The sequence below is a fragment of the Poecilia reticulata genome, linkage group LG11 (genome assembly GCF_000633615.1).
Source record: "Poecilia reticulata strain Guanapo linkage group LG11, Guppy_female_1.0+MT, whole genome shotgun sequence".
Classification (NCBI taxonomy): Eukaryota; Metazoa; Chordata; class Actinopteri; order Cyprinodontiformes; family Poeciliidae; genus Poecilia; species Poecilia reticulata.
This window is the reverse complement of record NC_024341.1, coordinates 22,950,738-22,963,663: the sequence shown is the minus strand read 5'-3', so window position 1 is coordinate 22,963,663 and position 12,926 is coordinate 22,950,738. Positions and strand designations below refer to the sequence as shown.

At 36.4% G+C, this 12,926-nt stretch overlaps 1 protein-coding gene across 3 annotated transcripts in view; it reads right to left on the bottom strand.

The window, feature by feature from the left end:
- Positions 1-6: 6 nt before the first annotated feature.
- The window catches only part of LOC103472793 (zinc fingers and homeoboxes protein 2-like), a 159,124-nt gene continuing 146,204 nt past the window's right edge, over positions 7-12,926 (bottom strand). For all 3 annotated transcript variants that reach the window (XM_008422629.2, XM_008422628.2, XM_008422630.1), the window contains 2 exons: positions 8,677-8,859; positions 7-505 (listed from right to left, as the gene is read on the bottom strand). In XM_008422629.2, the coding sequence (XP_008420851.1) occupies positions 8,679-8,859 (181 nt within the window). In that variant the 3' untranslated portion in view covers positions 7-505; positions 8,677-8,678. The remainder of the gene's footprint in view (positions 506-8,676; positions 8,860-12,926) is intronic.

Below are 12,926 nucleotides of genomic sequence, written 5' to 3'. Positions count from 1 at the left end.
CTGAAACTCGTTTTTTGTAAATTAGCTTAAATGCCTTTCGATCTAGTTTGTATATATTACTTTTATTAAACCCACTTCACTGTGAAAGCTGGAAGCATAAATATGAACTCTATTAAAAAGGAGGGATTTTTCAATTACTTTCACAGATTGTGACCCTGAATTTCTATTTGAGCTCTTCAGATTTTGGTATGGGTGCACGCTCGCTCATGTCCCCTAATAAAACCAGCCGCCTCAAAAGCCCACTGTTATTTAAACTCAAAAATCGCTCCCATCCTGGGGTTACTTCAGCAGGAAAACATGGACGACACTGCCTCAAACCGGATCGAGGGAGATGTTGTGCGTGACCTCAGATGCGACAATCAAGAGATAAGAATTGGTTTTAAAAAATAATAATACAGTACAATATCTGTTAATTAAACGAAAATAAAAAAAAAGAACTTTTCGTCTCTCCATTCTTCGGATTCTTTCTTCCTGTATGTTTCCAGCAGCAGTGACGGCGGCAAATCTATAAAAAAAAAAAAATAGAAAAAGGACAAGAGAGGGGAAAGAGATCAAATAAAACCCTCAGTTTTTTTACAACAAACAAAAATGTCATCCTGATGCGAACTCAGATTATTACTACCTTAAAGAGAGARAMAAAAAATCATATATGGGCACAGAGAGGGATTAAAAAGCAATTGTTGTGCCAGAAGCTGGCACTCTCTGTTCTAATCCTTGTAGGTGGTTTAATGTTGAAAGTTGGCTTTTGTTTGGAAGTGAATTAAATTGGGACCTATAGTCCCTGTGACTACAAAAACAGGACAAGAGATCCAAAAAGAAAACTAAAATATACCAGTGTTGCTACGAAGATCATTCACTTTGGATTTTTAAAAAATATATTTTAAAAGATCAGCGACACAATTACATGATTTAATGTAGAAAATGGCTAGCTTCTATAATAATCTCCATGAAACTAGAGGTTTTAGTTCCCGTTTCTTTAAGAACCGTGGCCATTTCTCAGTTTACCGCAGTTAAACAAGCATGTTAAATGGCAGAAATCAATACTTTTATGTCCACAACAAATACAAGAAAATTACACAGAGATTGCATGGTAACAAAGAAAAAAARAAAAAAACAAAACTGGAAAATTATGTTTTGTGCAACAGTTAAAAAAAAAAGATTTCTACTGGTGGTTGAGTTTTCCTCGTGTTTTTTTTTTAATTTTTTTAATTTGAATACAAATACAAAGCAGAAAATTACAGCTCAACCTAAATATTTACAGATGCTGTCTGAGAAGACAGATAATTATTGTATTTGAGCTGGTGGATCGTTTTGTGGTATKGTATGGAAACAATCATCTTATCTTGAATGTAAACAAAAGGAGAAGGCTGCAGATTTCAAGAGAAACAAGGTTGGGGAAACACTATTAGCATCATAGAAGGAGAAGTGGAGGAGTATAAATACCTCGGCGGTTACTTGGACAACAGACAAAATCGGACCTTTAGTGTTTACAGAAAGATGCTGCATATTTTCTACAAATCTGTTGTCGAGAGTAATCTCTTCTGGCGTCATCTGTTGGTGTAGCAGCATCAGAGCCAGGGTCTTAAAAATGCAACACAAGCAGTTAAAGAAGGCTAGTTCTGTTCTGGGGACGACTCGATGACCACCGGAGACGATGCCGCAAAGACGGACTCTTCATAAAGTCAAGAAAATTACAGGTAACCCTGAGCATTCTTTACATCTGCCTTTCAGTGGCTGCTCAGTCAGAGGCTTCTTCAGATTTGCTGYAATACTAACTGCTGCAGAATATCCTGCCTGACTACAGGGGAAAACATCAACATCATCAATATGAGTTATGAACATTTTTTATTTCCTTTTGGAATTGATAAACTATTTTCAAATTAAATTAAATTTCACACAATTGACAAAAATCAATCAGCTTTGTACTAAAATTAGTGGGGAAATAATTGGAAATTGCGTTTGATGATGCTGCAAAAAATCTCAGATCCTCATTAAGATTTGAAAACAAATTAAATTTATTACTAGCAGTAAAGAAATAACCAATAATAATTAACTACTCACCACTGCTAACCAGCAGCAGACAATCCAACAAGACCAGAARAGGATCTAAACCTCATCAGCTTCCCATTGATGAACAGCAGACTAAACTGCAAAACTAAAGTCTAAACGTCTTAGAAAGTTGCAAATTATCATTTAGATATCCAAAACAATTAAAGTTGGAATTGAAGCGAAGAGATTTATAAAAGTGGAACCATAATTTTCTAGATTTTAAAACAGTTCAGGAACATCTGAAAGAAAAAAAAAGAGTTGATCACACTATCCCTAAACATAAAAACTAATTGTTTGGCTGGTGCCTCAAACTAACAATCATGGTTTTAACATTCACGCTTTAGACTTCATTTGTACATGTAAGCTGAATATGTAAAAACAAATCTGTATAATTTTGGAATTAAAGAATCAGTGTTCAGAATCAGTCTCAGTCCAGTTGCTGCTTGAACATCCTCTGATGAAAAAGTGCAGCGATTTGAATGAAATCCATCTCTGACACGACGATCATTGTGCTTCGTAACAAGGAGAAGCAGAGAAGGATAAAACATTTTCCGCAGCGTCTTTTATTAAAATGCATCACATTCCAGTTCGGAGGACTGTGCTTCCTTTGAAGAGGATCTTGCAGCACTTTCTAGTTTCACACACTGATTACTTTCCCCCGTCTGTATGTGCTGCTTTGACATGACGGTTCACGGCGCAGCGGAAAATGATTTAGATCTGATTAACATCGGAAGTGATGCGAGCTTTAGGTGGTTACGGCCCTGTAAAATTTTAAATCTGCTTTGAATCATCGCCGTTTCAATCCACTGATTTAAATAATAAAGAAATAGATTTTCTACTATAACTCATGACTTACAATTATTTGAAAACACATTCAAATCCKAAAGTTGCGATTATTTGGAAACAGGTAATTTCAGTGTCCACTGCCCCTTTGTTTTGAATCATAATAAGAAGCACTGCAGCATTTTAGCAATTAAACCTTCATCTATAAGCTGCGACTGTTGATAAGTTATTATGGGACGCTGCGCCGTGCTACGCTGATTAAATGAAGCCTCAAGCTGCTGTGATTAGTGAGACAGGACAATAGATGATGCACACACACACACACACACACGCACACACACCCACACACACACACACACACCCCTACAGACGCATACACACGCAGACACACACAGATGAGCTGTGGAGATCACAGCACATCAATTTTCACTGCAGGAATTTGCTCCATAAATTGTTATGACTCTCTTTAACAATCGTTCTTCATCACTTCTTCTTAACGTGATCGCTAACTTCTCACCTGAGGTTTTTACTGAGTGGACTGTGGGGGAAAAAAAAACTGTATGAAAAATGATTTGAACACAATATTCTGATCATCATATGAACCTAGTTATTCAAAGTTCTTTGTTTCTCTGATTATTTTCAAGTTTAAAAGGTCGAGTCGGCTCTTTCTTCCTTTTTTTCTCCCCCCATTTTTGGTGAAAATTCATAATAATTGATTTCAAATAATTTTTTAGTTCATTGTTATTCAAAACATTCTCCACAGACACTAAGAATTTTTCTCTGATCTACTGTGGCCTTCACTCCGAAAGCCCGCTGTCATTCACGCCTCACTATTATACTTGTATGTATCGCTATATTCAAAAGATAAAGCTTGAGCAACCTTTCAGATATATGACTTATGATGTCTTTTAGATGATTAATTCTTTTAAACAGTGTAAGACAGAAGAACAAAAACAAAAAATAAATTGATAAAGGATAAAGGTTTGGTGTGATAAATGTATAATTTTAGTGATACTAGGCACATTTTCGACATAAGACTCAAGTTAGACTGTGTGGAACTGAAACATTGCAAAAAAACAAATTTCACTTCTGACTATAGATAGTAAAATCTGTTAGAAACCACACAGCGCTATGGAAATGTTGGCCTTGCAAAGTGATTCAGACTCATAAACTCTTTCACATTTTGTCCTTTTAAAACCACAAAAATCTATGATTTATATTGGTATTTTATGTGATAGACCAACACAAAGTTGTTATAGCAATAAATATCTGAAAAGTGAGGCATTTGTATTTAGTCCTATTGAGTCATATCTAATGGGCTATGCCTCCACAAAATCTAAAGTTTGAAATTCTTGTTTGTTCTACTTTGCAAAAAAAAAAAAAACTCAAGCTCAGTCCGAACATCACATTTCATGTCATTGACTCTGGCTGCATGCTTTGGATTGTTGTCCTGCTGAAGGTAAATTTTGTCCCGGCTTCAAGCATTTTTCAGCCTTCAACCCACCGCAGCTTCCTCGCATCATGCTGCCACCGCTATGTTTTAATGTTCACCTACTTATTTAGGTGTATCAAATTATAGGGGGGGGGGGTGAATAAAAGCACAAGTAACTTTGCACATAAAATCCACTGATGTCTGAGGTTTTAACACAACATGTCATTAAGTTCAAGAAGCATGAATATCTTCACAAGAATCTGTATTTATTAGACGTGAAACTGTGAAAACAAAAGTAATTTTCAGATGTGTTTAAGTTCTGGTAATGAGATAATACATTGAATGGCAGAATGAARGGTGAATAACAGATGTAGGCTGTTGATATTGTAATATTAATGAAGCGTTTTCTTGTCCAGTGGACAGATTTATCCTTTTGAATTATCAGTAATGTTTAATCTGAAGCATTTGTCTGATTATAAATACTTCTGTCCCAAATTTAAACCCGTGGAGAAAAGTTGCTGGAGAATGGTTTTAATCTGGAGCCAATTTTAAATCGGCAGGGTTTAGTGGATTTCAGCTTTCACTTGCCACAGTCATCTATCAGTCAGCCAAACTGATCTGGATAGCAGATTTCCGCCTCCAATAATACCTGGCACCTGAGCAGAGCAGCTGCAGTAACAAACTGAGTTTACATAGCAGCTCATGTTCATTTATCATCCTACTCTCAAACTAAGTCACAACCACCCCAACACCTCCCCCGGCTCTTCCGATAACACAAAATTATCATTTTGTTTTTTTATGCGCTGCACCACTGCTGCTGGAATAAACCGGGAAAGTGACAGTTTGATGGAGGCTTAAGCGCGTCGGACAGTAAAAGCCGAATTTCTGTAAAAGAAGAAGAAGAAAAAAAAAAAACTTCTCTGTGCAAATATGTGACGCTGCTGTGTTGCGTTTGCCGGTGCCGGCTCTGATGTGTGGGTTGGAGTGGAGTGGGGACCACGAGAGCGGAGGAGTCTATGAGCGCGGCTGCAGCAGACTCGGGAGCAACAGTAAATAAATCTGCGTTGTTGTTCTGGAGAACGTAATCAGTCGGCATAGCAACAAATAAAGACAACCTCTGAGGCTCTGGAGGCGCTTTGTCAGCAGGTCAACCCTGAYGATGTTAAAGGCACCGCTAGTCCATCATATTCTAACTTATAACTGTTATATTTTTGTGACAATGATACTCCCACTGCATAAATTTCATGTGGCAAATCCATTTTTTAATTCATTTTACATCAAGAGAACCCTAAAAAGAGTGAAAAGGCCTGGAATCCATATTTACTACTGCTGACTTGACCCCTGTAGTCTGTTTTTTGTTCCACTTTTGTTGAAAGGGGAGCAGAGTTAAATGGCTTACAAAARATGACTCCAAATGCAACACTGGGCAGTCTATAGCTTTGAAAAGAGAAATATTTCTTCACTTCCAAACATCAAATCACCAGGGAGGCAAAAAAGAAATAAAAAAACGAAGTTGGCTTCCAAAGTGCTGTATTTGTCACGGCGTCGTTTTTACTAAGTAGAACTTTTGAACATCAAAGAACTGGCCACTATTTTTGTGTTAAAAGTCTTTCTTGTAGAGAACAGCACATTTACATTTATTTTAGGAGAGTGAGAAACGTATTTGTTGTTTCCCAGTGCTGTCTGTCTCCTGTGGGACAAATAAAAAAACACTTCTGAACTCAAATGTGAAGGTAGAAAAAGGTGCACAATTCTTTTTTTAAACGCCGCATGTCATTTGCAAAAACCCACGGTTGACTATTTAAAACACTGCGTATTGATTATTGATTTTAGCTGTCAAGTGTTGATTTTGATGCTACCCTAAAGTGGTGGCAATCTTTCCAAAGTGACAGTGTAAGAAGTTGTGTCTCAACCTTTTCCTTTTGTTTTTTAAACAGACATTTGTCTTGAAGAAATCATTTGAACAGATTCTATTTTGATGAGCAAAAGCCAAGCAGGCACATTAAGACATTCAATCTTCTGTCAGAACAGACAGTGGAGGGAACAAGCAGTAGACTCTGTCATCACTCTTTGCCCTAGGCAGAGCCTTTTATCTATGAAACTTTGCCACACTGGGGGGTCTGCTGCTATTTCAGGACTCCAATAATTTATAACCCCCCCCTTCCAACAAAATCTTTAACCAAGTCACTGTTCAGCCAAAACTCATACAGCGACACACACAAACAAAGACTGGTTGGATTTGTTTGTTTGTTGACTGGGATTGAGGTGTTGGCTTCAACACTGACAGAACGGGGGGGAACATAGTGGGGGACACTGGAGACCAGTGAGGACCATGCTGAGACAAATCAGTTTTCAATGGAGTGGGAAAAAAAAAAAAATCTGCAGATTTTTGTTTTTTTTCGCAGAGCAATCTGCAGTTATTTTATATCTTAAAGCAGAATATTCAATAAAAACGTGAAAAGGAGCGACATCGGGGGACTTGTCTCAGCTAATTGCGAAGCTACCGCAGACTACTGAAATTTGCAGCCTTTTGTTCTCTGTAATCTATTAGTTCATAATCGAACAGCAGAAAATTACTTGCTGCTAAATTCAGAGYGCTTATAGTTAAATGGACGGATCATTTTCTTTGCTGGTGGGGRACAAACTTACATTTGGTGTATTCTGGACAGAAATGACCACACTTTTGGATACTTTTAAAAATTATCAACCTTGTTCAGTTTTTGTTGTAGCATACAGCAGTCAGTATAATGTTAAATTGGTGAAACACGTAGCACGACTATAGTGCTATTATAAACGATTATAGAAAAGTACTTCACTCATCTGAGACCTATTACTTTGAATAGTATGTCTAAAACACTTGTTTTTAGATGCATCTTTTTTCTGATTTTAACAGAGTAAAACATGTAAATTATTCCATGCAGACTATTATGGTACCAATCTGCAGATTAAAGTAAAATGGGATTGTAAATTATTTGGGAACTTCAATATTTGTGAAAGTGTTAAAAAAAGCCCAATATGTCTGGAGATGCACCAGTGAATCAACTAAGAATTGRATTTGGCCAATTTACCCTCAGCTGGCTCCAAGCTGTGACTGGCCGGGAAAACAGTTATAAATCTGACATCTTTTCCATATTTTGCATGGCTGCAGAGAGATGCATGTGGTAGAGATCGGCTCTGCCAACACTAAGAAGGTCCAATCCACGCATCCAGCATACCAAAATAAGATAATCAGCTAAAAGCTTCTGCTAATGTCATCACTTTGAGAAACCCGGCAAGGAAGACATGATTTGAATACTGTCTGGTCTTTACAAAGACGTCCCCTTTTCCTGTTTGACAAAAACTCAGCAAGTTAGCAGCTCCAGAGGAATAAAACATAAAATCATAAAGCATGCACCGTTAACTTCGTTGTGAGGTCACAAACTATATTCCAGCTCTAGATGCCATCGCTAACAAGTCATTGGACGAATATATTAGTTTGAAATGAATCACTAAGGTCCTGCTTATAAAAAGACAGTAGGATAGCATCTTAACATTTAAGATGTTTGGGATTTTATTTGTTTCTACAGCCTATATTGGCATTGCTTTTCCATTCTTCTGACTCTGACTGGTTCATAGAGGTGCCAAGTATTTAACTCAACCAACGGGATATGAGATATGATGAGATATTCAAATTTGATCTCATCATGTTTAGAACTTAAGTTTGCTTCCACTACATGATCTTATTTGAGTGAAATGTTCACAGGTCTGGAGGATTTATCAAAACAAGCATAAAACAGTTTTAATTGAAAGGAATGAACACCAACAGTGATATATCAGTGAAACATAATTGATTCTTCATTCTGGTCTGCAAGAAAGGTCAAAGGGCACATACACTGGTGCTATCAACATGTTTAACATGTTCAAAAGTGATGTTCTTGGAAGACTTTTTATTATCAGGGTTTGTTGGTTGGATGAAGGAGAAAAGATGTTGATGTTTTGTTCCGACTTTATTTTTTTATTAACAACAAAATTACAAAGGAAACCTTTTAAATTCACTAAATCAACTTTAAAAGGTGCGGAAAAATAACTAAACATCAGTGAGGCCCCTGAAAAACTCTGGCTGATATTTTAGCGAGTAAAAGGAAGGTTATCAACATTTTTTTGACATTTTATAGAAAAGTAATTAATCCCCAAACAAAGAATTGACTAATACATGTTATTATATGTGGAATCTGAATGTAGCTGCAGGTTTAATTAAAAATGTTTGCCTTCAGTTTTTTTTTAAATCAAGAACAAAATTTTTTTTATTTATTTTCTTATCTGCATCAGATAAAAGAGGCCTTATTAGAAGTCTTATTATTTTCTCAGGTTTCTTGGAGTCAGTATTCAACACATAAAGTCACTTTAGAGACATTGCAGAACAAGCTTTTTACCTTCATCCTGTAAGCCGCCCGGATGTCTCCTCCGCCATCTTCCTCTCTCGGTCCAGGAGCAGCTCCCGTCCCCTCCTCAAAGGTCCGTCGTCCAGCCAGCTCCCGAACACCTCCCGCGCTCCTCCCATGAGTCCCCCATTTTGGGCCCCGTTCTTCATTTCGGCCATACTCTGCTGCCTCAGTCTGTTGGGCCAATTTTAACACCACAGTTACGGTAACAATAGACACCATTAAGTTCCATTATTGTTCCTAAACGCGGCCACTAAGACCCTGCTGGACATCACTGATGAGCCTCATATGAATGATAATGTGTTTGTGTCATCTGGGTTCTCTGCTTAGACAATGATAGACGGGACAGGATTCTGGTTCATTAAGTCTTTATAATGGATAGAAAAATATTAGATGTTTCATAGTAAAACTTCTCATTTACAACAAGGTGAWCATCTTCTATTACAAGTAACCTAATTTAAATGCTGTGCATTCTTTAAAAGTACGGCTAAAAAGCATTTTTTTATTCCAAAACCAATTGGAAAGGTCTGAAAAGTAGTATAKTCATTCATTTGAGAAGTGAGTATCGTTAAAGTATAATTTACATTTTATTTGTTTTTCTGAATCTATAAGAACTTCAAATTAGCAATCTGTGACTTTTTCATTCTAAAGGATATAAATGACACATTTCACATCATGGATCAAATTTCATTTTCCGATCAAGCGAAGACAAATGGTGAAGGAGGAMAACAAAACTACAAAGCTCTCTGCTAGAGAACTGCTGCACAGAGTGGCATCTTGGGATCCGTTGCTCTACATAGCAACTTTCTACTTAGGAATGCAACCTCTGTTAAGTTATGTTCGGTCCTCACTTTAGAGATTTTAAAGTTTTTCCCCTCAGGACGTTGGCATAATGTCGATGGTCTCTTTAACCTGCTGCTATTGTCATAAAACCACAAGTGTTGCCTTTATTGATGCTGACCTGTCAAACTTTTCAGTTTATTTATTGTATAACAACGCATGTGTCAACTGATAAGCAGACATAWTGCTAGTTAATTTTCCAAATTACTATTGGCYGTCTAGGTGCACAAGTTTCATAGCTGGAAAATTCCTTTTCTGTTCTACCATCAAAGTCATAAACATGTGGAGTTCCTGGAATTACTTGCTTAAATCTGATCTGAATAAAACTGAGCATGACTACGACCATTGTTAGTTCAAAGAGTTAATATGTGGAAAATGTTATGTACGTTGGAAGATACTTTGCATATTTGCAGTAAATAACTGTTCACATTTTTTTAATGAAACACTAGAGTACCCGACTGAGCGACAGTCCAGGTTGAATTTAACCCCCTTAAGAGATGAGGTCACTTATACCCAACGAGTTTTTTTACACTGTGCACAGTCCAGRAAGTTCACACTGACCCTGAGCACAAGGTTTCCACTGTAAACTTTGTGCGCTTTTACGAGGTTTTATTTGAGTGTAGCTTTGGAAAGTGACAGTCTGATGGGAGAATGTCACGGTCCCTGCACTCTGACCGTGACATTTGTCGTGCTCCTTCTGAGCGTCGCTTTAAGACCACAGGAAGGGTAAATGTCAGGAGTGGACAGTCATCATTAAATCTGTCTATATAGTCTTAATAAACCAGGTGGCATAACAACTTGAAGGCTCAATAGGGTCCAAAGGCAGATTTGTTTGATATATAAATACATACTTTGTACACATGCTTCTTTTGTCAGTAAATTCTTATTAACTTTATACGATTATTTTGAAGTACCAAGGATTTGTTTCTAGACTTGTTAGAACKGCATTCTACTAATTTTTCAAAGTTTTCAACAAGACKTCTGCAACTGAAAAACTAATCTTAAACTGGAATATGACTTAGTATTAGATTGGGTGTGAATGGTTTAATTTTATTTATCTATTKKGATGTTACTGTTTAACTTTTATTTGTAACTTTTAAATTCTGCAAATCCTGACTTTAGGGTTTACAAAAAAAAAAAAAAARAAAAGAAATCTGAGTCAATGAATATCCTGGTTAAACAAAAATAAAGAAAATCATATTTTCACATTTATTACTTTTTTATATAAAATTGAAATAAATACATCTGAATTTATTTATATTCTAGTGGCTCCATATTAATTGTTTTTGTTTTAAACAAATTGTTTCCTTTAAGTCGGATCCTTTGCTAGAGGAACATCATGCAGTGTAGCCTATTTATTGACTGTAGTTGTTTAAATCAATATCAAGAAATAACACAGCATTAAAAATCAGAATAACAGGAGGAGTATTATCGAGGCTGTTTATTCGTTATGGATGTTCCCAACTTCTCAAGCACACAAATATTCGGCATACATGACACAAAATATTATAAAAAAAGCTGCTTTGTAGGCATTTGACTTTTTTCTGAATTTAGAAGGTAGTAAGGTAGTTGTTAATCATTCTTCTGATATTTAGGGTAATGAGGTGATTGCCCATTATTATACTTAATGTGAGTGGGTCATAAGTGGAGAATTTTTAATTAATGAAAAGAAACTAATCATTAAAATAATGGGTACTATGGGTACTGCGAACATTAAAATAGTGAACTGCTCATATCACGTGGAAACCTTTCAACTGGGATATCATACTTTATATATTACTTTACTGTATATKAATTTATTTAAGCTAAAGCTAAACTCTAGCGCAAGTTGTCTTAAGCAATATGTGTGCATTTCTTTGTACTTTCAAAAGTTTAAGAGACGTTAAAGAGTTTAAATTGTTTGAGACTTCACAGAACCAGCAGCAGCAAGAAGGATTTCATTGTGCTGTCAGCGCAGGTTCACATCGTGGTTTTTTTATTTATTCCCAGAGCTCACTCCTGGGAAGAATAAAATGCTTGCCAAATTATTGTGCAGATATTGGTTTCCAACCTAATGGCTGTGTTATCTGGCCAAACATGTCCCAAGCTGCTCGATAGGAAGGAAGACTAAATGATGTCCCATATATTGGTAGGCTAACACTTTGAAAACAATGGTAATATGGTAGCTAGAAAAAAAAAAAGCTGACACCCATTGAGAGAGAAATAGAAATTCATTTTGGATGCACAGGTCACCAGAAAAAGTGCCGGTGGGCAGAAAATTTTGCTGAAGATAATAAGAGAATATTAAGTAAACACTGACTGCATAAAAGTGGGTAAGAAGTGAAACTAAAACTAGTTCAGAGAATACCGGATGATGAAATATAACAACCTTGGGAATTGAATCCAAATAAACTTACCTACTCTGAATCATTTCTATTAACTCGTCCATAAAACTGAAGATTTCAAGCTGAGGCACGAGTTAGTTACCCTGAAAGCTGGTCTTGATATAATAGTCATGACAACGTGTTCATTTTCTACAGCTCAACCAGGACAAAACAGAGGTTTTAGTCATTGGTCCTGAGACACACAGGGAGAAACTTCACACCAAATTAGGTGCTCTGGCACAACACCCATCTAGAATTGTGAAGAAGCTCGGCATTATTTTTGATTCAAATCAAATTTTTTTTTAAAATAACTCATTATTAACACAATGAAGACACATTGTTCCAGTTAAGGAGCTCTGCCAGCTTAATACAAGCCAATGTAGACATTTTCATGCATGCTGTTATCACCTGCAGAATTGATTATTGTGAGGCTCTTCTTTGTTATCCAAAAAATTCCCCCCAAAAAAGTAAATGTCATCACTGGAATCAATACAAAACTAAGTTGCACATCTTCTGAAAAGGACCAGAAAGAGAATCTCTGTGATTCTGATTCTCTGCCCCTTTATCCTGTCTTCTTTAAATGACTTTTAAAGCTTTGAATGTGCTTAGTCCAACATATCCTTTTTATTTGCTTTTGACATCTATTAGAAACAGAGGTCTGCAGATTCAGGTATTTTATTAATCCTGAAAGCTACGATGAGGCATCTTTTAATTACTCTTGACTTCCACTGTAAAATGACCTTCCTCAGGACCYGAGGGCAGCTGGGAGGGTTCAAAGTTTTTAAGACAAACTCAAGGAATATTGGTTTAGCAAAGCTTTTAATCATGTTCTGTTGCCACTAACTCTGATATTTATAAAGCAATTTTTCCTGTGTTAATAGCCACTGTCCATAAAATAAAAGATCACTGAGTTCAGGTGATCAGGTGCTTTTGATGTACCAAGTAGCAGGTTGAACCTTCACTGTAGCTGTGACTTAACTGCTTACATTTGCGTTAAGACTTTACCAACACTTTTACATCATTTTTTAAAAATTTTAA